Source organism: Microcaecilia unicolor, chromosome 2 (assembly GCF_901765095.1).
Source record: "Microcaecilia unicolor chromosome 2, aMicUni1.1, whole genome shotgun sequence".
Lineage (NCBI taxonomy): Eukaryota > Metazoa > Chordata > Amphibia > Gymnophiona > Siphonopidae > Microcaecilia > Microcaecilia unicolor.
In genome coordinates, this window is record NC_044032.1 from 477,857,231 (window position 1) to 477,884,365 (window position 27,135).

At 49.5% G+C, this 27,135-nt stretch overlaps 1 protein-coding gene across 5 annotated transcripts in view; it reads left to right on the plus strand.

Moving 5' to 3' along the window:
- The first annotated feature begins 1,283 nt into the window (after positions 1–1,283).
- The window catches only part of IMMT (inner membrane mitochondrial protein), a 156,664-nt gene continuing 130,812 nt past the window's right edge, over positions 1,284–27,135 (plus strand). For 4 of the 5 annotated variants that reach the window (XM_030191054.1, XM_030191056.1, XM_030191057.1 and 1 more), the window contains exons 1-2: positions 1,284–1,462; positions 15,591–15,664. In XM_030191054.1, the coding sequence (XP_030046914.1) occupies positions 1,415–1,462; positions 15,591–15,664 (122 nt within the window). In that variant the 5' untranslated portion in view covers positions 1,284–1,414. The remainder of the gene's footprint in view (positions 1,463–15,590; positions 15,665–27,135) is intronic. The other variant, XM_030191055.1, reaches the window with a different exon arrangement.

Here is a 27,135-nt window from a genome sequence, read left to right on the forward strand (position 1 = left end):
CATAACTATGGTTTGGGTTCCTCTTTCCCACATGAATCACTTTAACCTTGCTCACATTAAAAGTCACCTGCCATTTGGATGCCCAATCTCCCAGTCTTGTAAGGTTTTACAATTTTTCACAATCCTCTTGTGATTTAATAACTTTGAATAAACTTTGTGTAATCAGCAAATGTAATTACCTTGCTAATTATTCCCATCTCGAGATCATTTATAAATATGTTAAAAAGCAGCGGTCCCAGCACAGACCCCTGGGAAACCCCACTATCTACCCTTCTCCATTGAGAATACTGACCACTTAATCCTACTCTCTGTTTTCTATCTTTTAACCAGTTTTTAATCCACAACAGGACCTGCTTTGCAAATGATATTGGCTTTTCTTTGGAGTCTCTAAAAGAATATAGACAAAGCAGGGCACAATTTAGGTAGATTTTTTCAGCTGAAAATCTTCCATCCAGTAGTTAAAGGTATTTACATCGGTTTCAGAGCACATGTACATGCAGTAAAGGGAAAAGGATCAGAGGAAAAAGTAGGCAGGAAGGTATGCTTAGTGCAGTGGGCTTTGATCCTGGCAACCTGGGTTCTATACCCACTGCAGCTCCTTGTGATCTTGGGCAAGTCACTTAACCCCCCCATTGCCCCAGGTACAAAAACAGATTGTGAGCCCTCCAGGGACAGAGAAACTCAAAGTACAGCGCTGCATATGTCTAGTACCGCTATAGAAATGATTAGTAGTAGTAGCAGTATTGTGAAAGCAGTGATCAAAATTAGTGAAGTGCACTGGTACTGAAGCTCTGATGAGTTAGAAATAGGGCTCAAAGACTTTGGGAGTGAGAAAGCTTTTGAGTGTGAAACACTCCTAATGAGTGAGAACTGGTATCTCTATATCAAAGTACGATTTCCTTTACCAACTCTGCCTCTTCCCCCAACTCTGCCTCTTCCCCATAAACCTTACCTATGCATTCTAATAAAAAAAAACATATTCTTCAGCATAGTTTTCATCAACACCAGATTCAGCTTCACTGATCGCTTTCCAGTCTCAACACTGTCTGGAACTCGTTCTTCTGCCTCACTGGCACCCGTAGGCGCAGTTTATGTCACGTTACCGGATCTTCCTCCCGTCAGTCCCTGGCTTACTACAGTCCCTCCCTTTCCCTCTCCAGTGTTGCTAGGCGCCAGCGCTTTTATCTAACCTCTTTGATTCAAACGGTCTGTAGCCCTACTGTTCATTGGTAGCGCCCCTTGTCAATCATCCTGGTGTCTCCTCTCTCTCTTCCCAGCTACTGGCGTCTGTCACTTACTGCGCCTGCGTTCTAGGATAGACTGTCTTCGGGGGGGCGGTAGAGACGGGAGAGCGTGGTATGTGTCATTGAAGCCGGCCTGCGGTCTCGCCGTGCTTCCTCTGTGCTCTCAGGACATGCTGCGGCTTAGCAGGAAGGCCGGCTCCGCGCTCTGTCAGGTAAGGGTGAGCCCGAGGCGTTAGTATACGGCGTCTGAAAAAAAGTTTGGAAGTTGGCGGAATGTTACAGGGCGAGAGAAGGGCAACGGAATGGTGGAAATGGACAGGAGTTGGCGGGGTGTCGGCTGTAACGTGTCTCTAGCGCTGACCCACGCACGGGACCTCGTTGCCTTGCCAATCATTTTGGGTGAAAGCAAAATCCGTGGGCGCACAGAGCTTAAGTGGGGCGAGTTTTGCCCAGTGAGAAGGCGGAGGCGCTCTCTGGGGGAAAGTTGATGCTGGGATGGCAGGGCACGCGAGGCGCCTCTTTCGCTCCGTAGGGAGTTTTCCGTTTGTACTGGGGGAACGGAGGGAGATAAACGGTTCTTCCGAGCAGGAAAGCAAGCGGCGCGCGTATTTATTGAGAAGGAAGGGGAGGAGCTGAGGACGTTCCCCTCCCGGAGGGCAGGGGAGGAAGGGCGTGACGTGACCTTCATCCTTCAAGAGTTGGTGTGTAGTTCTGGACACGAGGGGCTGGGGGCTGCCACTTTTGTTGTCATCCAAGGTTTTGTGTCTTTAAGGTTCCGTCAAAGTCGCCACCCGTAGCCAAAACATAAGAGAATTGTGGGTGTCCTTTTGTTGTTGTTGTTTTGTACGCTGCCGGAAGCGAATCAGATCGCGCTTCACGCTTATTTTTACCAAGTGTGCAATAGTAAACATGATTTTTGACCATATTTGTATTATATTGCCTTACGTACCAACGTAGATTATAAGTTATTTGCGCAGGGACTTGCTGTTTTAGAATTGTAAGAGTGCCACAATGGGTGGCATCACCTACAGGACCCACATGGGAAGCGATTCCAGCTTAGAATTAACTAAAAGCTGCTTAATTACAACTGCACATGGTTTCTTTGGGTACTCTAATCATCCCTTTTGTTTAAAAGGAAGCCTGGTTATATTCTATGGATTTAAAGGAGGTGTATATTCACATAGGCCCTCATGATCAAAAGCAAACTCTGGTGCTAGAGGCTGTTAACGCCATACTAGCGCCAGAGTTTGCAGCCGACCCATGATCAGAACCCTCGAGCGCCTGAAACAGCGCACTCAAGGGCTCTCAGCGCAAGTAGCATGCAAATGCATGCTAAACAGGGCTTCTAGCGCAATTAGCTTGCAAATGCATGCTGATTGGCGCTTAACGCATTCATCCCCAATGATCAGTGACCAGCGCGCCAAAGATTGGGTTGCTGGCCGCAGCAAAATCAACGCCAGCTCCGAGCTGGCGTTAGATTTTGCGGATCATTGGGGAGGAATGGTGAGCCCTGTCCAGCATGCAGTTGCATGCTGGCAGGCCCCCCTTCCCCCCCAAGGCAAACGCGAACGGGGGGCTGGAGGTCCTCCAGCCCCCAGCCCACCCCAAATCCTCCCCCCAGCGTTGTCCTTAAATTCCCTGGTGGTATGTGGTGTCGTGACACCCCCCTGGCCCCCTCCCGGCCCCCCTACCTTGTGTTGGAGGAGGGACACAGCCTGCCTGCCTCCCTCCTCTTCCAGTCAGTCGACGCCCAAAATGGCGGCGCCCAGCACCGCCCACTGCATCCTGGGATGCACTGGGCGGGGCTACAGACCATGTAAGGGAATCGCTCCGTCGATGGAGCAACGATTTCTGGGGGTTTCGGGAGCTGGAGACCCACCGATCCTCCAGCCCCCCCTCCCCCCCCCCCCCCCCCCCCGTCGCCGGGAGGGAGGGTGGGAGAGGGTTTGGCCGGCGGCGGCCACGATGTTTTCTTGGGGTTTGGGGGGGGGGGCCTCGTTGTTCGGGCCTCAGGGCAGGCTGTTTGACAGGTTTGGGCTTTTGACAGCCCAGACCTGTCAAACAAGTGCGGGAGGATTATTCTCCTGCACTTTAAACATGATGATCAAAGATAATAGCGCTGCTTAGATTTGCATGCATTATCTTTGATCATCGATGCAGAAAAGCCCTGCGCTGTCCCGGCGCTATTTTTAGGGTGCTGTTTGGAACAGCGCAGGGCTTTTGATCATCTGGGCCATAGGGCTACATCTTAGTTACGGGGAAATATCAGTACCCCATGTTGTCTTTTGGCCTCGTATCATCTCCCGTGGTGGTTGTATAGCATATCTATGCAGACCGGGAGTGAATGTTATTCTGGCTGGGTGGTTGGCTACTCAAGAGTATGTCTCAGGAGGAAGCAGGAAGACAATCAAGTCTCTTCCCCTTGAGATCCATGCTGAGCTTTCTTTTAAAATGTTTTGCAAAGTCTTGGCTTTTCTGCCATGCTTATGTTTTATCTTAAGCTGGACTTTATTGCTGACTCCACTGACCTTACCACCTTCCCTTTTTCCTTTTTCCCTGTTTTCCCTTGACTATTATGATGACTGTATGAATATTTGTCTATTCTTTCTATCCTAAGTGTAGTTCCTTTTCATACTTTATTATTTGTTAGAATTGTTCACTGCCTGGGTGGTATAGTAAGTTTGCTTGTTTGTATAAATAAATAAATAGGCTTCCATCATAAACTACCCAAATCTCACCAAAGCCCATCAGTGCAATTGGAATTCATAGCACCCCTATTAGCTAGACGTATCTTGGGTAAAAGCCTTTCTACTGTAACAAAGTATAACCAATCTAAATGTCTGTCCTGGTAGAAATCCAAATGATTCAGCAGACACAAGCTTGGAACATGGTCTAATACCCGTGGCAAATCTCAAGATAATGCACTTTGTGGACATTAGCCACTCACAGGTTGCAGGATGTTAAGTGTCCTCAAACCCTTCAGGACTCTGGCCTGCTGGATGGTCCAGTCCAGTCAGGCAAAAGACATCCCCCCCTTCTGTATTTCATCAGTTAAAAAAATGCCAATGACAGATGCATCCAGATTGGACTGGGGAGTGCATGTAGGTGGGTTTCATGCTCGTGGATTATGGTCCTTCCAGGAGCAGCTTCATCAAATTTCCTGGAATTGGAATGCTTTAAAGGCTTTCAAGGATTGGTTGGCCAACAAAGTTGTGTTAATGCATTGCTACCTGATTGTATTTATCAATAAGCAGGGAGGAACAGGTTCGAACATCCTGTGTTGGGAAACTCTATGAATGTAGAACTGGGTCATCTTCCATGCAGTGACCCTTGAGGTCATGTATGTGGTGGGCAAAAACAACTCCCTAGCAGAAGTCATGTGCTGCAGCTATGGAGGAAATTTTGAAAGAGGCATTTACAATAAATCTATTCATCACTCTTGGAACAGGAAGGTTCATCAGTTATGTTTCAGGATAGGAACACAGCAAACTTACCTCGGGCACTTTCCTTCTAGATTGAGGGTGTGTGGGGGGAGGGGGGTGTTTGCTGTACGCATATCCTCCAGGACCCCTGATAGTGAAAACTCTTGTGAAATTGAGACAGGATCAGAGAACTATGGTTCTCATAACCCCATTTTGGCCTTGACAAGTGTAGTTCCTTTCTCTTCTGGAGCTCTCCATGAAAAGGTCCATAAAACTGGGGGAGTTCTTTAGTGCTAATCATGCAAGCTCTGGGTACTCTGTTGCATCCCAACATCAAGTCCCTTGCCTCCACTGCTTCGATGTTGAAAGGGTAACTGTGACCTCCCTGAATTTGCCTAACAGTGTTTAGCAGGTGGTTCTGGCTTCCAGGAGAGATTCCAACAGAAGGTCTTAACATTTTAAATGGAAGAGGTTTGCTATCTAGTGTGACAAAAGGCTTGGACCTTGTTCCACACAAATTACTTCTACATCTTTGAGTCAGTTTTGAAACCAATTCAGTTTGAGTACAACATAATGCAATTGAAAGAATAATACACTGGAAAAAATAACATGTTTAAGTGCCATTCTATAAACTGTGCTGAAAGTTATACACCATTTATAGAATATTCTTGGTGCCTAACTTCAGACATGAGGATTTACCCCAAGTAAACCCTGGTCTAAATCTTTGTCTAAATTGGGTGCGGATCACCCTTTTTCTATAACAGTTTACGTAAATTCTAGGAATGTCCATGACCCTCTCATGGCTGCGTCCCCTTTTCGGAGCAGCATGACTAAAAATGTGTAAGTTTCAATTAAGGTGAGTTAGTACCGATAATTGATCAGCACCCAATTATTGGTGCTAATTGGCTCGTTAATGAAACTGCACATGCAGATTGAGCTGCTTAGCGTAATTTTAAATGTATTGAAGAGCTGCACATTTTGAGGAGGGTTCAAATTGTATGCTACTCTGGTTAAACAAAAAAAAAAAGCCACCAAATCTTGATATCTTTGTTTGCACCTTTTTTCAGTAGTAGCTTAAAGCAAGTTACATTCAAATTATTCCAAGGAAATTGTTTTTCAACATCTGGAAAATCAGAGTTATTTGATTTATATGCCTCCTTTTGATATTCGTTTTCTAACAAAAAGTATCAAACGAAGTACTATAAAATTCATGCATATCACAAAATACATAAGTTAGCTTATAACACTCCAAGTAAAATATAAAAATTGAACAGGACAGCTAATGTTTTAATCCCCAGCCCCATATGATTATATAAGCATTTTGCTGTACAAAAGGTAAACTTTTTCATGGATCTCCCTCAGAAACCTGTTGCACAGCAGTGGACCCACATAGCTGAATGCCCAATCTGTAGTCAACTGAAAATGCACTATTGAGAGGAGTGGTATATGTAAAATCCCCTATTGAGAAAAATAGAGGGCCCTCTTTAAAGTAGTCACCTTATTTTCAAACTCCTCTTACCTATCTATATGTTCCATCTTTATTTATACCCTACGTTGTCTATTTAGATGTTCTATTATGTATTGTGTTGACATTGAGCCCTATTTTCTAAGCCATGCTGTAGGCGCGCAAACTTTTTAGTGCAAACTAAAAATTAGTGTGCACGAACGCTAGACACACCCATAGGAGTATAAGGGGTGTCTCTATCATTAGCATGCGCTAATTTTTAGCATGCGCTAAAAAGTTAGTGCGCCTACAGTGTGGCTTAGTAAACGGGGCCCATTGTAGGTAGTATACTGTGCCATACTTTATATTATTTGAATATTTTTACTGCTGTAATTGTTGTGTGTTTGATTTATTCCTACTGTACACCACGTTGAGTGAATTCTTTCAAAAAGGCGGTAAATAAGTCCAAATAATCAGAACACATAGCTAAAAATAGGGTTAGTATTTCCCAGCATCTTGGGTCAAAATTTTATCCAAGACACCAGACTGATTAATCACCAAATCAGCCCTAGTATCTACTTGTTCTTTCATATCCTGGTACAGATGATAGCTGGCAGTTGATCTGTGTCTTCTTAGGGTGATTTTTCAGGGTTGAAGAAATGAAAATAAAGGCTAAATAAGAAATGATACATTGTTTTATTTAACGCATTAAAAAATAAAACGTGGGGGTATGTTTTCTAAGGCACACTATAGGTGCGTTAGCGTTTAATGCGTGTTAATGCGCCCATAGGAATGTATTGGTGCGTTAGTGTTTAACGCGCCTTAACTTTAAAGTCAAGTTTAAAATGCTAACGTACCTTAATAAACATACCCCTTGGTTGGGGATCTTGGTTTGGTGATAATCAGTCCCAGAGATTTTGGTTCTGCCTTTCAGCCTCTGTTTTGAGAGCTTTTCATTTTGAAACAGCAGTTGAAAAGCCAGCGTAGTATTGCTTATGCTCATGGGTAAGGTGACTATCTTGGTTATAAAAAGAATTTAAGAAAATGTGCAAGCTTACTTGGATTCCTTGTTTTCTTGTAAGTTACAGATGTTTGAAAGGAAAATTGTACTGTGAGAGGCAGTGATTTTCAACCTTCATCTTGCGGCACACTGACAAGGCATATAAATTGTCAAGGCACACCATCAGTTTTTTTTACATGTATATATTTTGTCATGTAACAAATGATTATTAAGATTGTGTTTAAAGTTAATTACATTTTTAATCAGTCTTTATAGTTGAATATTTTTATTGAAGACACAAATTGACAAAGGGCAACAATACACTTCAAAGATAATGAAATTAGCTACAAATAACATGTATTAAAAAAAATGTTTAGATTTTCATGTCATCTGAGCTATAGCAAAATGAAATTCTCCGCTACTAAACGCATTTCCGGAGGATGTGGTAACAGTGGTTAGTATATCTGGATTTCTCCGAGGACAAGCAGGCTGCTTGTTCTCACTGATGGGTTGACGTCCTCGGCAGCCCCCTCCATCGGAAAGTTTACTAGCAAAGGCCTTTGCTAGTCCTCGCGCGCCTATGCGCACTGCGCATGCGCAGCCGTCTTCCCGCCCGAAACCGGCTCGAGCCGGCCAGTCTTCTTTCGTCCGCGCTCGGTACGGTCGTGTTACGCCGTTCGTGCCCCAGAGAGTCGACCTCGCGCGTCCTTTTCGACGTGTTTTCTCCTTCTTTTTCTTTCAAAAAGTTCGGGAAGCGCTCCGGAAGTGTTCCGGAAGACCCTTTCGGGTTTTTCTGCCCTTCCCGTATTTTTCTCAGCTTTTGCCCCGTAAGTTTTCTTTCGTTATCGGGGTAGGCCTAGTTTGGCCTCGGTCGGGATTTTTCTCCCTCTAAATTTTGGTGCTTCAATTTTCGCCATTTCGGCTTTTGATTTCGCCGGCGTGATTTTTCCGCCCATGACATCGAAGCCTTCCAGCGGCTTCAAAAAGTGCACCCAGTGCGCCCGGGTAATCTCGCTCACTGATAGGCACTCTGCGTGTCTTCAGTGTCTAGGGGCCCAGCACCGCCCTCAGAACTGCAGTCTGTGTTCCCTGTTACAAAGGCGGACTCAGGTAGCGAGATTAGCCCAGTGGAACGTTTTGTTCTCGGGCTCTTCGTCGACATCGGCACCGGAGGCATCGAGTGCATCGACGTCGTCAGCGTCCGGACCATCTTCCTTGGCTGCCACTCCATCGACTGCATCGAGGCATCGGACCTCTGCATCGGCGCCGAGGCATCGGGCGACTGCATCGACGTCGGTGGTACCGAGACTTCGTCTGCTGATGTCGTCGGACGGAGGTGCATCGTCAGGAGTGCAGGTGAGGGCTGTCCATTCCCCTGCTGGTGGCGGTGAGCCTTCGGGTGGGTCTCCTCCTACCCTGAGGGCTCCTGCGGTACAGCCCCCCCGGGATCGACCCTCTTCGGTCTCGGCCCCGAGGAAGCGACGGATGGATTCTACGTCCTCCTCGTCGGTGCCGGGGAGCTCCGGTGACATGCTTCGGAAGAAGTCGAAGAAGCATCGACACCGGTCTCCTCCCCGTGTCGGCACCGAGAGCTCTGGGTCGCCGAGGGATTCGGCACCCAGCAGGCATCGGCACCGAGAGGACCGCTCACCCTCTGTTCAGGAGGTGTCGATGCGCTCCACTCTGGACAGCCCGGAACAGCCTCCTCGCCCGGAACAGGTTCTGACGTCGACGCCTGCATCGACCTCTCAGCCTTTTTCTGCAGCCACTCTAAACGAGAGCCTCCGGGCCGTTCTCCCAGAGATTCTGGGAGAGCTGTTGCGCCCTACCCCTCCGGTACCGGCGGTGCTTGCGCCTCCGGTACCGTCGAGCGTGGCGCCGGCTGGCCCATCGGCCAGGTTGAGGTCCCCGACGTCGGTACCGCGTGCGGTACCGACCGCGGCCACCTCCCAGGACGGCTCCCCGACTACGTCGGCGGAGGGAGCTTCGCCGATGCGGGCGAGGGAGTCTACCTCTCGACGCCCCCACCGTGGACGTGGTTCCACCGAGTCGAGCAGGGCGAGGTTGCAGACACAGGTTCGTGAACTTGTGTCTGACACCGAGGGTGAGGCCTCGTGGGAGGAAGAGGAAGATCCCAGATATTTCTCTGACGAGGAGTCTGAGGGTCTTCCTTCTGATCCCACTCCCTCTCCTGAGAGACAGCTTTCTCCTCCCGAGAGTCTGTCTTTTGCTTCCTTTGTCCGGGAGATGTCTACGGCCATCCCCTTCCCGGTGGTTGTGGAGGACGAGCCCAGGGCTGAAATGTTTGAGCTCCTGGACTATCCTTCTCCACCTAAGGAAGCGTCCACTGTTCCCTTGCACCATGTCCTAAAAAAGACATTGCTTGCGAACTGGACAAAACCTTTAACTAATCCCCACATCCCCAAGAAGATCGAGTCCCAGTACCGGATCCATGGGGACCCAGAGCTGATGCGCACTCAGTTGCCTCATGACTCTGGAGTTGTGGATTTGGCCCTAAAGAAGGCTAAGAGTTCTAGGGAACATGCTTCGGCGCCCCCGGGCAAGGACGCTAGAACCTTAGACTCCTTTGGGAGGAAGGCCTACCATTCCTCTATGCTCGTGTCCAAGATCCAGTCTTACCAGCTCTACACGAGCATACACATGCGGAACAATGTGCGGCAGTTGGCGGGCTTGGTTGATGCTCTTCCCCCTGAGCAAGCCAAGCCTTTTCAGGAGGTGGTCAGGCAGCTGAAGGCGTGCAGAAAATTCCTGGCCAGAGGAGTTTATGACACTTTTGATGTTGCGTCCAGGGCCGCTGCTCAAGGTGTGGTGATGCGCAGGCTCTCATGGCTGCGTGCCGCCGACCTGGAGAATAGACTCCAGCAGCGGATTGCGGACTCGCCTTGCCGTGCGGACAACATTTTTGGTGAAAAAGTCGAACAGGTGGTAGAGTCTCTCCACCAGCGGGACACCGCATTCGACAAATTCGCCCGCCGGCAGCCTTCAGCCTCTACCTCTACAGGTAGAAGATTTTTCGGGGGAAGGAAGACTGCTCCCTATGCTTCTGGTAAGCGTAGGTACAATCCTCCTTCCCGACAGCCTGCGGCCCAGGCTAAGCCCCAGCGCGCTCGCTCTCGTCAGCAGCGCGCGCCTCAGCAAGGCCCCGCGGCTCCCCAGCAAAAGCAAGGGGCGAGCTTTTGACTGGCTCCAGCAGAGCATAGCCGACATCCAAGTGTCAGTGCCGGGCGACCTGCCGGTCGGGGGGTGGTTGAAAGCTTTTCACCAAAGGTGGCCTCTCATAACCTCCGATCAGTGGGTTCTGCAAATAGTCCGGCAAGGATACACCCTCAATTTGGCCTCAAAACCTCCAAATTGTCCACCGGGAGCTCAGTCTTACAGCTTCCAGCACAAGCAGGTACTTGCAGAGGAACTCTCCGCCCTTCTCAGCGCCAATGCGGTCGAGCCCGTGCCATCCGGGCAAGAAGGGCTGGGATTCTATTCCAGGTACTTCCTTGTGGAAAAGAAAACAGGGGGGATGCGTCCCATCCTAGACCTAAGGGCCCTGAACAAATATCTCGTAAAAGAAAAGTTCAGGATGCTTTCCCTGGGCACCCTTCTCCCCATGATTCAGCAAAACGATTGGCTATGCTCTCTGGACTTGAAGGATGCCTACACTCACATCCCGATACTGCCAGCTCACAGACAGTATCTGCGATTTCAGTTGGGCACACGCCACTTCCAGTACTGTGTGCTACCCTTTGGGCTCGCCTCTGCGCCCAGGGTGTTCACAAAGTGCCTAGCTGTGGTAGCAGCGGCACTTCGCAGGCTGGGGGTGCACGTGTTCCCATACCTCGACGACTGGCTGGTGAAGAACACATCCGAGGCAGGAGCCCTGCAGTCCATGCAGATGACTATTCGCCTACTGGAGCTACTGGGGTTTGTGATAAATTATCCAAAGTCCCATCTTCTTCCAATGCAGAGACTCGAATTCATAGGAGCTCTGCTGGATTCTCGGACGGCTCACGCCTATCTCCCAGAGACGAGGGCCAACAACTTGTTGTCCCTCGTCTCGCGGGTGCGAGCGTCCCAGCAGATCACAGCTCGGCAGATGTTGAGATTGCTGGGCCACATGGCCTCCACAGTCCATGTGACTCCCATGGCCCGCCTTCACATGAGATCTGCTCAATGGACCCTAGCCTCCCAGTGGTATCAGGCCGCTGGGGGTCTAGAGGACGTGATCCACCTGTCCACGAGTTTTCTCAAATCCCTGTATTGGTGGACGATTTGCTCCAATTTGACTCTGGGACGTCCCTTCCAAATTCCTCAGCCACAAAAAGTGCTGACCACGGATGCGTCCCTCCTGGGATGGGGAGCTCATGTCGATGGGCTTCACACCCAAGGAAGCTGGTCCCTCCAGGAACGCGATCTGCAGATCAATCTTCTGGAGTTACGAGCGATCTGGAACGCTCTGAAGGCTTTCAGAGATCGGCTGTCCCACCAAATTATCCAAATTCAGACAGACAACCAGGTTGCCATGTACTATGTCAACAAGCAGGGGGGCACCGGATCTCGCCCCCTGTGTCAGGAAGCCGTCAGCATGTGGCTCTGGGCTCGCCGGCACGGCATGGTGCTCCAAGCCACATATCTGGCAGGCGTAAACAACAGTCTGGCCGACAGGTTGAGCAGGATTATGCAACCTCACGAGTGGTCGCTCAATTCCCGTGTGGTACGACAGATCTTCCAGGTGTGGGGCACCCCCTTGGTAGATCTCTTCGCATCTCGAGTGAACCACAAAGTCCCTCAGTTCTGTTCCAGGCTTCAGGCCCACGGCAGACTGGCATCGGATGCCTTCCTCCTGGATTGGGGGGAGGGCCTGCTGTATGCTTATCCTCCCATACCTCTGGTGGGGAAGACTTTGTTGAAACTCAAGCAAGACCGAGGCACCATGATTCTGATTGCTCCTTTTTGGCCGCGTCAGATCTGGTTCCCTCTTCTTCTGGAGTTATCCTCCGAAGAACCGTGGAGATTGGAGTGTTTTCCGACCCTCATCACGCAGGACGAAGGGGCTCTTCTGCATCCCAACCTCCAGTCTCTGGCTCTCACGGCCTGGATGTTGAGGGCGTAGACTTTGCCTCTTTGGGTTTGCCAGAGGGTGTCTCCCGCATCTTGCTTGCTTCCAGGAAAGACTCCACTAAGAGAAGTTACTTCTTTCATTGGAGGAGGTTTGCCGTCTGGTGTGACAGCAAGGCCCTAGATCCTCGCTCTTGTCCTACACAGACCCTGCTTGAATACCTTCTGCACTTGTCTGAGTCTGGTCTTAAGACCAACTCTGTAAGAGTTCACCTTAGTGCAATCAGTGCATACCATTACCAAGTGGAAGGTAAGCCGATCTCAGGACAGCCTTTAGTTGTTCGCTTCATGAGAGGTTTGCTTTTGTCAAAGCCCCCTGTCAAACCTCCTACAGTGTCATGGGATCTCAATGTCGTTCTCACCCAGCTGATGAAACCTCCTTTTGAGCCACTGAATTCCTGCCATCCGAAGTACTTGACCTGGAAGGTCATTTTCTTGGTGGCAGTTACTTCGGCTCGTAGAGTCAGTGAGCTTCAGGCCCTGGTAGCCCAGGCCCCTTACACCAAATTTCATCACAACAGAGTAGTCCTCCGCACTCACCCTAAGTTTCTGCCAAAGGTCGTGTCGGAGTTCCATCTGAACCAGTCAATTGTCTTGCCAACATTCTTTCCCCGTCCTCATTCCTGCCCTGCTGAACGTCAGCTGCACACATTGGACTGCAAGAGAGCATTGGCCTTCTACCTGGAGCGGACACAGCCCCACAGACAGTCCGCCCAATTGTTTGTTTCTTTTGATCCCAATAGGAGGGGAGTGGCTGTAGGGAAACGCACCATATCCAATTGGCTAGCAGATTGCATTTCCTTCACTTACGCCCAGGCGGGGCTGGCTCTTGAGGGTCATGTCACGGCTCATAATGTTAGAGCCATGGCTGCGTCGGTAGCCCACTTGAAGTCAGCCTCCATTGAAGAAATTTGCAAAGCTGCGACGTGGTCATCTGTCCACACATTCACATCTCATTACTGCCTGCAGCAGGATACCCGACGCGACAGTCGGTTCGGGCAGTCAGTTCTTCAGAACCTGTTTGGGCTTTAGGATCCAACTCCACCCCCCCGAGGGCCCTGTTTGTTCTGTTCCAGGCTACACTCTCAGTTAGTTGGTAAATTTTTTAGGTCAATCTCTTTAATGTCCTCGCCGTTGCGAGGCCCAATTGACCATGGTTGTTGTTTTCAGTGAGCCTGGGGGCTAGGGATACCCCATCAGTGAGAACAAGCAGCCTGCTTGTCCTCGGAGAAAGCGAATGCTACATACCTGTAGAAGGTATTCTCCGAGGACAGCAGGCTGATTGTTCTCACAAACCCGCCCGCCTCCCCTTTGGAGTTGAGTCTTCCCTTGAAGTGTATTGTCTTGCTACATACTGGACTGGCCGGCTCGAGCCGGTTTCGGGCGGGAAGACGGCTGCGCATGCGCAGTGCGCATAGGCGCGCGAGGACTAGCAAAGGCCTTTGCTAGTAAACTTTCCGATGGAGGGGGCTGCCGAGGACGTCAACCCATCAGTGAGAACAATCAGCCTGCTGTCCTCGGAGAATACCTTCTACAGGTATGTAGCATTCGCTTTAAAAAATGGTTTGGACAAGTTCATGGAGGAAAAGTCCATAGTCTGTTATAGGGAAGGACATGGGGAAGCCACTGCTTGCCCCAGGATTGGTAGCATGGAATGTTGCTACTGATTGGGTTTCTGCCAGGTACTTGTGACCTGGATTGGCCATTGTTGGCAGCAGGATACTGGGCTAGATGGACCATTGGTCTGACCCAGTATGGCTATTCTTATACAAAATGTGAAATGAACACTGGGATTAACAGCCTTGGGGCTAATGCTGTGCCTCCACTGCGAAACTAGGATGCGTGAGGGGCAAAGCACTGCTATTTTCAAGATGGTGCCTGGAGAAGCAGGAGCAAGTGGGCATTTCTCCTCCTTCCTACAAGGTATGGGGGGAGGTCTGAGAGAGGGGTGTGCGTGGCTTCCACTGTGACTGGGAAGCCTAGCCTAGCTTGGGTTTATGGGGAGCATGGGACTACCAGGGAATTCTTAGATTGGAGGGCGAGAAGGGAGGGGCCATTTGACCATCAGGGCATTTTCTTTTAATAGGGGGAAGGGGGGGTCAATGTTCAAAATTGGTTGGGTTGGGGAAGTATTTTTGGGGGGGCCTGTGCTGGGTGATTGAGAAGGAGTGCCACTAAACACCGCTTCTCTCAACCAACCTTCTAATGCCACCCTGACCTGCTGTAAAGTTTCGCATTAAATGTGCTTGCAAAATGTTCTTGAGAATATCTACAGGGTAGATAATGACTGAATTAACATAAATGCATTTTTATGTAATCTATGCTAATGGTTTAAGTGCCCGTGCTGGAACCATTAAAACATTCATTGCACAATAACGTGCATGCAAACCCGGCTCAAACCCCCTTTTAGTGCTGGTGTTATTTTGAGCATTGGCCTTTTTGTGTTAATCCTTTTGAAATTCTGCGCGCCGCAATATGCATAGAATTCAACTTTCTGCGCAAAATCTACACTCTCCTCCCACCCACCCGTTCGCTGCCACCTGGCCTACCAAAGCACAGCATACCCTGGTGGTCTAGTGGCCTCTTTGGCAGCAGGAAAGAACTTCACTCTTTCCTGCCCTGCTGCCGCTGCTCTCCCACTAATGCCATGCTTCTTCCAAATGACTGCTAAGACTTCAAGTGGTAATCTTGTGAGATTACCACTTGAAGTCTTGGCGGCCATTTGGAAAAAGCACGGTACCAGCAGGACAGGAAAGAAATAGGATTCTTTTTTGCCCCGAAGAGGTTCTCCCGCTGCAGCTCTTCTCCTCCTACCTTACGGGTGAGTGTGGGGGTGGCTAGAGGGAGGGGCTGTAAAAAGAAAAAAGGGGGATGCTGTGGGTGGGATGGTGCTGCAAAGGTGATGCTATGTGTGGGGGAGGGAGAGGCAGCTTAAAAGGGGGTGGGAGGGGGCTGCGCAAAAAAGTGGGATACTGTGGGTGGGTGGGAGGGAGCTGCTATGTGTGGGGGAGAGAGGGGGGGCTGTAAAAAAGCTGGATTTTATTGGTGCTGGGAAAAATATAGATGGTATCTGTGTACAGGGAGAGGGAGCTGTAATATTACATTCTGCCAAATAAACTTGCAGAATTTTGCAAATTTTGTGCACAGAATGTTGCAGAATTTGCAAACTTTGCGCGTAGAATTTTGATTTATTTATTTAGTTTTGGTGTAGAATTCCGGCATGAGAATTGTGTAAAGGTGTGTGTTGTTTTTTTTAAAAATATCTGTCCCTTCCCTAGCTTCTGAACTGGAGCGAAGGCATGGCTACTGAGGTTTAAATGTTGCATCACTTTTTTTTTCCCCCCCTGCAGAATTGCCTGCATAGTAAATCTTCACTCCATCCATTGCAGTCATGCCGGCGATATGTTACATCAGGAGGGTCTGGGTAGGTATCCTTTTTTCTTTTTTCCAAATCTGGAGGTTGATTGTAGTTATTTGTTAAAGAGATTAATGTGATGGTGTGATTTTATTTTTTTTTTATGAAATGCCTATTCGTGGAAGTTATAGTGTAATAAGAGCTGGTGGTCTAGTGGATAGGCAGGTATAGAAGTTAACAAAGTGTTATCTTTGTATTGTACCAATTTAATGTATTTCTTGATTAGCTTTTGGGAATTAATGCTCCCTTTCTCTGCTCAGAACAGAATGAGCAAAAGATATTACCAGAAAATAAGTGAATTGTAAAAGCATTCCAGTGATCTGACAGTGAAAGGGAGGGGGCGGGGGGTTAATGAATAATTAAGGTGACATAAGGCATAAAAGCCTATGCTCTAGAGCATTAGAAGACCCAGGTCTTGAGTCTTGTCAGTTCTGAAGTATCTGACCATTTTAACTTCAAAAGCTTTATGTTCCTGGATTGTATTCAAATAACATTTTGTATTATAAAGGTTTTTGGTGTTGTGGTGTTTTATAGCACTTGAGATTTTTGGTGATAACTACCAAAATCACTTGATAAGAACAGCCATATTGAGTCAGACCAATGGTCCATCTAGCCCAGTATCCTTCTTCCAGCTGTGGCCAATTCAGTTCACAGAATCCCAAATAGTAGCAAGATTCATGCTACTGATCCCAGGGACAGGCAGTGCTTTCCCCATGTTAATCTCAAAAGCTTAGGAAAGCTTAAAATAAAAATTATAATGTAAAAATAATGAAATCTAGAGGTCACGTGATGCTGTGAGCAGCTCCGGACGTGTCCCTTGGGAGCGGCTTGAGTCTTCATCTCTAATCTTTTTTTTAGAGCTTTTGAAAGCAACAGGGCTTAGTGTTGTCTTAAGAACATTATAAATAGTTTATGGACAAATACCTGACTCGCTCAGCAATGGCAACATCTTCTAAACCACCATGGAAGAAGGAAGAGCAGAATAGGGTGTCTTGAGGCCAATATGACATCCTCATCCCCATCACTGTCACAGACAACAGCCCTGCTCCGATTATAGAGCTCAGTGAATCGGTGACCACTGATTCACTGAGCTCTATAATCGGAGCGGCTTACCAGTATGAGCCTTAGACCCTCGGTTTGCCCAACTATCAGAACAATTAACAGGACTTCTGGCGCTCACCTCTGAGCTTACCCGGCGTACCAGATATGCAGGTGCAGGTCTCGGAGGTGGACAATATCAGCAGGCCCATGCCACGGATCTGATGAGATTTGACCAGCTCACCCAGGGACATCAACAGAAATTAGACAATTTGAAAAACCATTTGAGAAGGGATAACATACAATTTGTGGGTTTTCCGTTCATCCAGGATCATAAATTAAAGCAAACCTTGGAAACGTGGCTTTTGGCAAATTTCCCCAAAAAACAGGAAAGGGTGGTACCATTCATCTTGACCAGGCCCATCACATAGGACAGTGACGTACATGGGATATGTGCTTACAGATTGTGCTGGCTAAATTTCACCGCTATTCACAGAAAGCGGCGATACTCCGACTTCATAAAGGTTGTAGAGACAAAATAAAGTATGATGAAGAACTGATCAGGCTTTTCCAAGACTATTCAGTAGTTCTTGCATGCTGGCGGGCTTTTCCACGGCATGTATGATACTGGTAGAAAAGAAGCAGTAGTTTATTTTGCAGTATCAACGCTGAAAGTGCTTACGGAAAGCCAATGGGTCACCTATACCTCACCTGAGGCCGTTCTTGACTGGCTCAATCGTTCAACACCAACTTGACGAACACTAGAGTAACTGATTGGGTTAAAATTTGGCTGAATGGAAGGAGACAGAGGGTAGTGGTAAATGGAGCTTGCTCTGAAGAAAAGGATGTCGTCAGTGGAGTACCGCAGGGATCGGTCCTGGGGCCAGTTCTTTTTGTGAGGGATATTGCGGAATGGCTGTCTGGTAAGGTTTGTCTCTTTGCGAATGATACCAAACTCTGCAACAGGGTGGACACCCTGGAGGGCATGAATGACATGAGGAAGGACGTAGCGAAGCTGGAGGAATGGACCGATATTTGGCAACTAAGGTTTAATCCCAAAAAATGCAGGGCCATGCACTTGGGTCGCAAGAATCTGAGGGAATGGTACAGTATAGGGGGTGAAGTGCTTCAGTGTACGAAGGAAGAGCGGGACTTGGTGGTGATTGTTCTGATGACCTTAAAGCTTCCAAACAGGTAGAAAAAGCGATGGTCAGAGCCAGAAGGATGCTTGGGTGCATAAAGAGAGGCATGACCATCAGGAAAAAGGAGGCGATAGTGCCGTTGTATAAGTCTCTAGTGAGGCCCCATTTGGAGTACTGTATGCAGTTCTGGGGACCGCACCTACGGAAAGATATAAAGAGGATGGAGTCAGTCCAGAGGACATCTACAAAATTATTAAGCGGTCTTGAATGCAAAAATTATAGGCACAGGCTTATGAACCTCAACATGTATACGCTGGAAAAGAGGAGAGAGAGAGGAGACATGATAGAGATGTTTAAATATCTCAAGGGCATTTATGTACAGGAAGAGAGCCTTTTTCAACTGAAGGAGAGCTCTGGAATGAGGGGGCATATGACGAAGTTAAGAGGGAATAGGCTTAGGAGTAATCTAAGGAAGTACTATTCACAGAAAGGGTGGTGGAGGTGTGGAATAGCCTCCCGGTGGAGGTTGTGGAGTCAAGGACTGTTCCAGAATGTAAAAAGGCATGGGATAAGCATGTGGGATCGCTTAGGAAAAGGAAGAGTTAGGGGTTACAGAGGATGGGTCATATGGCCTTTATCTGCTGTCATGTTTCTATGTTTCCTATAGGGTACCCTCTAGCTCTAAAGTTCCTGCCTATCCTGGATGGGCGAGGTCCAGTCATGTGAGCAGGGGGAGGTATGGGGGAGTGCAGGGAAAGGGTTGAAATGAATGTCCATTATCAATGCTAGTGTGTGGGCTCTTTGGTTGGTATTTCTTTTATGCTGCTGGGTACACTATTGTTTATCTTTTCTTTCGACACAGTGTATGGTACTTTTCAGAATCTTCTGTTTATTTTTTGTGTTTTACCGCCGGGCCGAGTTTGGGTGGTCTGGGGTTTTGGCTTTATGGTCAGCTTGCAGGTCCTTTTCATGCCTAGACCTCATGGCTAACCTTTCGGCCCCTCGTATTATTTCCTGGGACGTGTCTGGGATCATGTTTTCAGTCAAAAGCTCTAAAATACTTACTTTTTAAAAAAGCCACAAAGCACCCATCGCCTGCCTGCAGGAAACTAAACTCTCAAAAGAGCATCTAAAGTTATGGCAGCGGTGGGTGGGGGAGTGTTATTTTTCCTCACCAGTGGGATGTCGAGGGGGCTATCATGATAAGAGGGGCTTATCTTGCACTTCATGGCTCATGGCACTGGATGTGGAGGGTTGCAATGTTTTAATACACTTAATCTACCTAGGCCATGAATATTATATATGTTCAGTTTATAGTCCCAACACATATGACCCTGCTTTTTTTCACATGCTTACTAGGCTGGGATTACAATATGTTGGAGCCCCCTGGATATTGCTTGGTGATTTCAACCAAGTTTATGACCCTGCTTTAGACCACTTTTCCCAGCAGGCCTGCAATGCACTGGGGAAATCATTCTTCTCCTGCCAGTTTTCCTGTTATTATGGGAACACAACGGGTAATTGGTGCAAATTGTGAAGATTTCGTCATCATCCAAGTTTGTCCCTTCGTTAATCGCACCTGATGGTTCTCTTGTTCATCGACCCCAGACATTGTCAACACCCCTGGACATTGTCAACACTTTCTTTGATTATTTTTCATGCATGTATTCAGCGGATCCGGAACCTATGGGCCCGTCTTTAAGTGACTACCTTGATGATTCGGGCATCTTGAGGCTCACAATGGAAATGCAGTCGAAGTTGAATGTACCTTTATGCATGCGGGAGGTTTACCAAGCTATAAAATCTTTTTCTGCCAATACAGCTCCTGTGGCAGACTGGCTTACATCGGAATATTATAAACGTTTGTCCCCCCAACTCTGTGCCCCCCTCACTGCTTACTATGAGGTGATAGTTACTCAAGGAACCTTTCCCTGTTGGCTAACAAGGCTCTCATAATCTTAATCCCTAAACTAGGAAGAACGCCTGATCACTCCGAGATGGGTTAAGGTTTAACATTTTTTATTGATGATAAATCCAAATATACAGTACATATTCCAAGTTTTTCATTGAAATCTGAACCATCCACGTAAGCATAACACAAACTCATATCATCAGCATTTTAACACATATCTTCCCACCCTGACTATTCCTTAAACCCACCCACTTCCCAAACTTCTAAACGTCAGGATTAATTAACTATTGTCACCACACACGCATTAGATGCAATTTGTCCAGACACTCCTTTGGCCTGATAGAAAAGAAAATACGTTAGTGTCCATTGCTGTCCGAGAGTATTCAAAATACTTTCAATCATGTATGTGGGATCCTACTAAACTCCTTATTCCTCAGAGCCACTGATTTTTTAATTCGACCCTTCTTACTGAGGACAAAAATATAACAACAACATTTTCATTCAACATACATAAATTCCATTTGCATTACTCAAAAAGGCAACCCAACATCCGTATAAGATTCTATATTAACTTTATCTTTGCTATCTACTTCATTAATAGACCATCAAGACCCTCCCTAGCTCCCCCTCTCAATAATAATAATAAAAAAAAAAAGGCGTTACAAACCATTTAAAACTAAACTCCGTGCACTCAGAGAGAGGGATTGTATATAGGGTCTCCATATCTCTAAAAATCGTTCTCTTCTGGGAGGGTCCCACCGCCCTACGTTCATGCAGAAGCATCTCATGATATCTGTTCCTCCAGTGCCAGTAATCTGGGGGATCCCCACCCAGCCAGCCATTCAAGATTAATTTCTTCCCCATCTTACAGGCTTTACGAATTAGCTGTTGGTTACCTCCACGTTGAAGGGCAAATTTCTCAAATTTATCCAATATAATCCCCATGGGGTTAAGACTAATTTGGGATTTTACTAGGTTTCTAAGTATGTTATTATCGCTTTCCAATATTTTTGTATGACTTGACATTCCCAGAGATTATGATAAAACGTGCCCTCCCGCTGGTGGCACTTAGAGCACAACGGGTCCGGTACTCCTCCCATTTTAAACACTTGAGCTTTTGTCATGTAAGCTCTATACAAGATTTTAAATTGACATTCCCGCAAATTTGCATTGACCGAGATCGTGGGTATACGGGAAACCAGTTTGATATAGTCTAATGCTAAGCCGGGTTTCTGTAAATCTCGTACCCAACGTTCCGTGACTCTCAGCATATTTTTGGGAGGTCCCGTTGTCCACAATAGCTTATGCAGGCCCGATATTGAGAGCCGTTCTCCAGGCATTGCCATAAAAAACTGTCTAACATGCCTCCCATGACCGCTATTCAACTTCTTCAAGTGCAGGGTCTTTATATAGTGGGCCAATTGTTGATAGGCAAACTCCTGCCTTGTATCTATGCCTACCCCCAACGCCCCCAGATTTAATAGACCGCCATTCAACCCCAATACATGTTCTATTCTCGTGATTCCCAGAGATGCTCATTGTGAAGATGAGGCTTCCGCTTCCGCTCCCGCTCTCCAGCAGGCCTCACTGGCCTGTGACCTCTGAACAAGACTCCAAACAGTCTCTTCCCAGCCTCCTGAGCAATCCAACCTCAAGCTCCTGGGCCCCTTTCTCACTCAGGGTGGGAAGATATGTGTTGAAATGCTGATGATATGAGTTTGTGTTATGCTTACGTGGATGGTTCAGATTTCAATGAAAAACTTGGAATATGTACCGTATATTTGGATTTATCATCAATAAAAAATGTTAAACCTTAACCCATCTCGGAGTGATCAGGTGTTCTTCCTAGTTTAGGGATTAAGATTATGAGAGCCTCGTTAGCCAACAGGGAAAGGTAAGGTGATAATGGGTGGGCAGTGGGGGGGAGGGAACAGAAGGTAATGTGCCACCACCATTCTCAGGTCTGTGCTTCTCCATTTAATGCTTTTATTTACATCACTGTCTGATTCATATTGCATAGTATACATGCTATTTTCATAAGTAAGTTTTTGAATTGTTCGTGTGGCATTGCTTTATTTATTTGGCCTGTCCTTGTCCCCGTCTTAATGGCTTTTATGACAAAATAAATTTGGAACCCTATTCCCCAGATTCTATATATGGCGCCTGACATTGCTTGCACAAATTCAACAGCATGGCTGAATTACACACGCAATGTAATTTTCTAATGATCCAATTGGCACCGGTAATTGGGCACCAACAAGCAGTTATCGGCGGTAATTGCTATTAATTGACATTTGTGCTCATCTCTAGTCATACTCCATAAGGCCTTTTTTAAAGCATACAGGTGTGGTGAGATGTATATGGCTAAAGCTTGGCAGTGCTCTAGAGCTTTGATGTTTAGTTTTCTGATATTTTGTGATAAGCATTCTCCGAGGACAAGCAGGCTGCTTGTTCTCACGACTGGGGTGACGTCCGCGGCAGCCCCCACCAACCGGAAAAAGCTTCGCGGGACGGTCGGCACGCAGGGCACGCCCACCGCGCATGCGCGGCCGTCTTCCCGCCCGTGCGCGACCGCTCCCGCCAGTTCCTTTTTTTCCGCGACTGGAGAGAGTTGTGCTTTGGCCGCTCTCTCTGTTTCAGCCGCCGGATTTTCGACCGCGTTTACGCGGATCGTCGCTTCGCTTGGATTACCTCTCGGTTTTCCTTTTTTCTTGTTAAAAAAAAAAAAAACATCTGCGCGTGTGGAGCACGCGCTCCCTTTTTCCCTCGCTTCCAGCGGGGACGCCACGTTGCGGCCTAGTGGTCGCTCGGTCGTTTATTTTTTCGTGGTGTGATTTTAGCCACCATTGACGACTTTGACTTCGCCGACGCGATTTTTCCGTCGATGTCCTCGAAGGTCCCGAGTGGATTTAAGAAGTGTGGTCGCTGCGGCCGGCCGATCTCGCAGACCGACACCCACGCTTGGTGCCTCCAGTGCCTCGGGCCGGAGCACAATCTCAAGTCGTGTGCTTTGTGTCTCGGTCTCCGGAAACGGACTCAGGTTGCGAGGCAAGTTCTGCGGGACCGTCTTTTTGGAACTTGCGCCGGCCCCTCGACGTCGACCTCGACGGCATCGGTATCGAAGGCCGGTTCTTCGGTACCGGTATCGATGCCCGAGACATCGGCACCGATGGCAGCGACCCCAGGAGAACAGGTCCCGCCGGTCCGCCGGTGAGAGTGGGGTTGAGAGGCCGCGTGGGCAGTCGGCCCCGGTCACTCCCTCAGCTCGTGAGCCACGGGACCGAACCCTGTCTGACCCGGTACCTCGAGACCGAGGGGGATCGACCTCCTCCTCCTCCATGCCCTCCGGCGCCGGTGACGTGCATCGGAAGAAGGATAAGAAGCGCCGTCACCGGACGCCCTCGGTGCATCCTGAAGAGGAGTCGACGCCGAAGCGTCATCATCGAGAGGAGAGGTCTCCGTCGGTTGTGGAGGTACCGACGCGTCGGGGTTCCGGCACCTCGGTGCCGTCTCCTGGCCCCCAGCAGCTTCCGGCACCGACACCCTTACCGGCCCCACCGCCTTTCCCGGCAGCGGGCCTGGACGAGTGCCTCAGAGCCATCCTTCCGGGGATCCTGGAAGGGCTGATGCGCCAGGCTGTGCCGGCGCCGGGGGTGCTTGCGCCCTCGGCGCCGATGACTGTGGCGCCGGCGAGCTCTAGCCCGGCGCCGGGGACGTCGACACCGCCGCCGCTTGCGGTGCCGGTCTCGACAGCCACGCAGGTGGAGTCCCCGTCGACGTCGATGGAGGGAGCTCCGTCCCCGCCGGCGCGGGAGTCCACCGCTCGACGACACCGAGACCTTGGTGCCTCGACGTCGAGCCGGGCCCGGTACCGGACTCAGCTACATGAGCTAATGTCCGATACCGAGGATGAGGACTCGTGGGGGGAAGAATAGGACCCGAGATATTTCTCCTCAGAGGAGTCTACGGGCCTCCCCTCGGACCCCACGCCTTCACCGGAGAGGAAGCTCTCACCTCCTGAGAGTCTCTCCTTTGCCTCCTTTGTGCGGGATATGTCTATCAGCATTCCCTTCCCCGTGGTCTCTGTGGAAGAGCCGAGGGCCGAGATGCTCGAGGTCCTCGTCTATCCATCACCACCTAGAGAGTCCTCCACGGTGCCGCTGCACAATGTCCTGAAGGAGACGCTGCTTCGGAACTGGGTGCGACCATTAACTAACCCCACCATTCCCAAGAAAGCAGAGTCCCAGTACAGGATCCACTCTGACCCAGAGCTCATGCGGCCCCAGTTGCCCCATGACTCAGCGGTCGTGGATTCTGCTCTCAAGAGGGCACGGAGTTCGAGGGATACCGCCTCAGCGCCCCCGGGGCGGGAGGCTCGCACTCTGGACTCGTTTGGGAGGAAGGCCTACCAATCCTCCATGCTCGTGACCCGCATCCAGTCATACCTGCTCTATATGAGCATCCACATGCGGACCAATGTGCAACAGCTGGCGGACCTGGTCGATAAGCTCCCGCCGGAGCAGTCCAGGCCTTATCAGGAGGTGGTCAGGCAGCTGAAGGCGTGCAGAAAGTTCCTGTCCAGGGGTATTTTTGACACCTGTGACGTGGCATCTCGTGCTGCGGCCCAAGGTATAGTGATGCGCAGGCTCTCATGGCTGCGTGCCTCTGACCTGGACAACCGCACCCAGCAGAGACTGGCCGACGTCCCTTGCCGGGGGGATAACATTTTCGGTGAGAAGGTCGAGCAGATGGTGGACCAACTGCATCAGCGGGAAACCGCTCTCGACAAGCTCTCCCACCGGGCGCCTTCAGCATCCACCCCCACAGGTGGACGTTTTTCCCGGGCCCGGCAGGCTGCACCCTATTCTTTTGCGAAGCGTAGGTACAACCAGCCGGCCCGAAGGCCTCGTCAGGCACAGGGACAGCCCCAGCGCGCTCGTTCTCGTCAACAGCGTGCGCCTAAGCAGCCCCCTGCGCCTCCACAGCAAAAGCCGGGGACGGGCTTTTGACTGGATCCACGGGAACATAGCCGCCCTACAAGTGTCCGTACCGGACGATCTGCCGGTCGGAGGGAGGTTAAAATTTTTTCACCAAAGGTGGCCTCTCATAACCTCCGACCAGTGGGTTCTCCAAATAGTGCGGTGCGGATACGCCCTGAATTTGGCCTCCCTGCCTCCAAATTGTCCTCCGGGAGCTCAGTCTTTCAGCTCCCACCACAAGCAGGTACTTGCAGAGGAACTCTCCGCCCTTCTCAGCGCCAATGCGGTCGAGCCCGTACCACCCGGGCAGGAAGGGCAGGGATTCTATTCCAGGTACTTCCTTGTGGAAAAGAAAACAGGGGGGATGCGTCCCATCCTAGACCTGAGAGGCCTGAACAAATTCCTGGTCAAAGAAAAGTTCAGGATGCTTTCCTTGGGCACCCTTCTGCCAATGATTCAGAAAAACGATTGGCTATGTTCCCTGGATTTAAAGGACGCATATACTCACATACCGATACTGCCAGCTCACAGACAGTATCTCAGATTCCGCCTGGGCGCACGGCACTTTCAGTATTGTGTGCTGCCCTTTGGGCTCGCCTCTGCCCCACGAGTGTTTACCAAGTGCCTCGTGGTGGTAGCGGCCTACCTACGCAAGCTGGGAGTGCACGTGTTCCCATATCTCGACGATTGGCTGGTCAAGAACACCTCGGAGGCAGGAGCCCTCCGGTCCGTGCAGTGCACTATTCAACTTCTGGAGCTGCTGGGGTTTGTGATAAATTACCCAAAGTCCCATCTCCAGCCAACTCAGTCTCTGGAATTCATAGGAGCGCTGCTGAATTCCCAGACGGCTCAGGCCTACCTTCCCGAAGCGAGGGCCACCAATCTCTTGACCCTGGCTTCGCAGACCAGAGCGTCTCAGCAGATCACAGCTCGGCAGATGTTGAGACTTCTGGGTCATATGGCCTCCACAGTTCATGTGACTCCCATGGCTCGTCTTCACATGAGATCTGCTCAATGGACCCTAGCTTCCCAGTGGTTCCAAGCCACCGGGAATCTGGAAGATGTCATCCGCCTCTCCACCAGTTGCCGCACTTCACTGCTCTGGTGGACCATCCGGACCAATTTGACCTTGGGACGTCCATTCCAAATTCCGCAGCCCATGAAAGTGCTGACGACGGATGCATCTCGCCTGGGGTGGGGAGCCCATGTCGATGGGCTTCACACCCAGGGTCTGTGGTCCCTCCAGGAAAAGGATCTGCAGATCAACCTCCTGGAGCTCCGAGCGATCTGGAACGCACTGAAGGCTTTCAGAGATCGGCTGTCCTGCCAAATTATCCAAATTCGGACAGACAATCAGGTTGCAATGTATTACGTCAACAAGCAGGGGGGCACCGGATCTCGCCCCCTGTGCCAGGAGGCCGTCGGGATGTGGCGTTGGGCGTGTCGGTTCGGCATGCTCCTCCAAGCCACGTACCTGGCAGGCGTAAACAACAGTCTGGCCGACAGACTGAGCAGAGTCATGCAACCGCACGAGTGGTCGCTCCATTCCAGAGTGGTACGCAAGATCTTCCGAGCGTGGGGCACCCCCTCGGTGGACCTTTTCGCCTCTCAGACCAACCACAAGCTGCCTCTGTTCTGTTCCAGACTTCAGGCACACGGCAGGCTAGCGTCGGATGCCTTTCTCCTCCATTGGGGGACCGGCCTCCTGTATGCTTATCCTCCCATACCTTTGGTGGGGAAGACCTTACTGAAGCTCAAGCAAGACCGCGGCACCATGATTCTGATCGCGCCCTTTTGGCCCCGTCAGATCTGGTTCCCTCTTCTTCTGGAGTTGTCCTCCGAAGAACCGTGGAGATTGGAGTGTTTTCCGACTCTCATTTCGCAGAACGACGGAGCGTTGCTGCACCCCAACCTTCAGTCCCTGGCTCTCACGGCCTGGATGTTGAGGGCGTAGACTTCACTGCGTTGGGTCTGTCGGAGGGTGTTTCCCGGGTCTTGCTTGCCTCTAGGAAGGATTCCACTAAAAAGAGTTACTTTTTCAAGTGGAGGAGGTTTGTCGTGTGGTGTGAGAGCATGGCCCTAGAACCTCGTTCTTGCCCTGCACAGAACCTGCTTGAATACCTTCTGCACTTATCGGAGTCTGGCCTCAAGACCAACTCAGTAAGGAATCACCTTAGTGCGATTAGTGCTTACCATTACCGTGTGGAAGGTAAAGCCATCTCTGGAGAGCCTTTAGTCGTTCGATTCATGAGAGGCTTGCTTTTGTCAAAGCCCCCTATCAAGCCTCCTGCTGTGTCATGGGATCTCAACGTCATCCTCACCCAGCTGATGAAACCTCCTTTTGAGCCACTGAATACCTGCCATCTGAAGTATTTGACCTGGAAGGTCATTTTCTTGGTGGCAGTTACT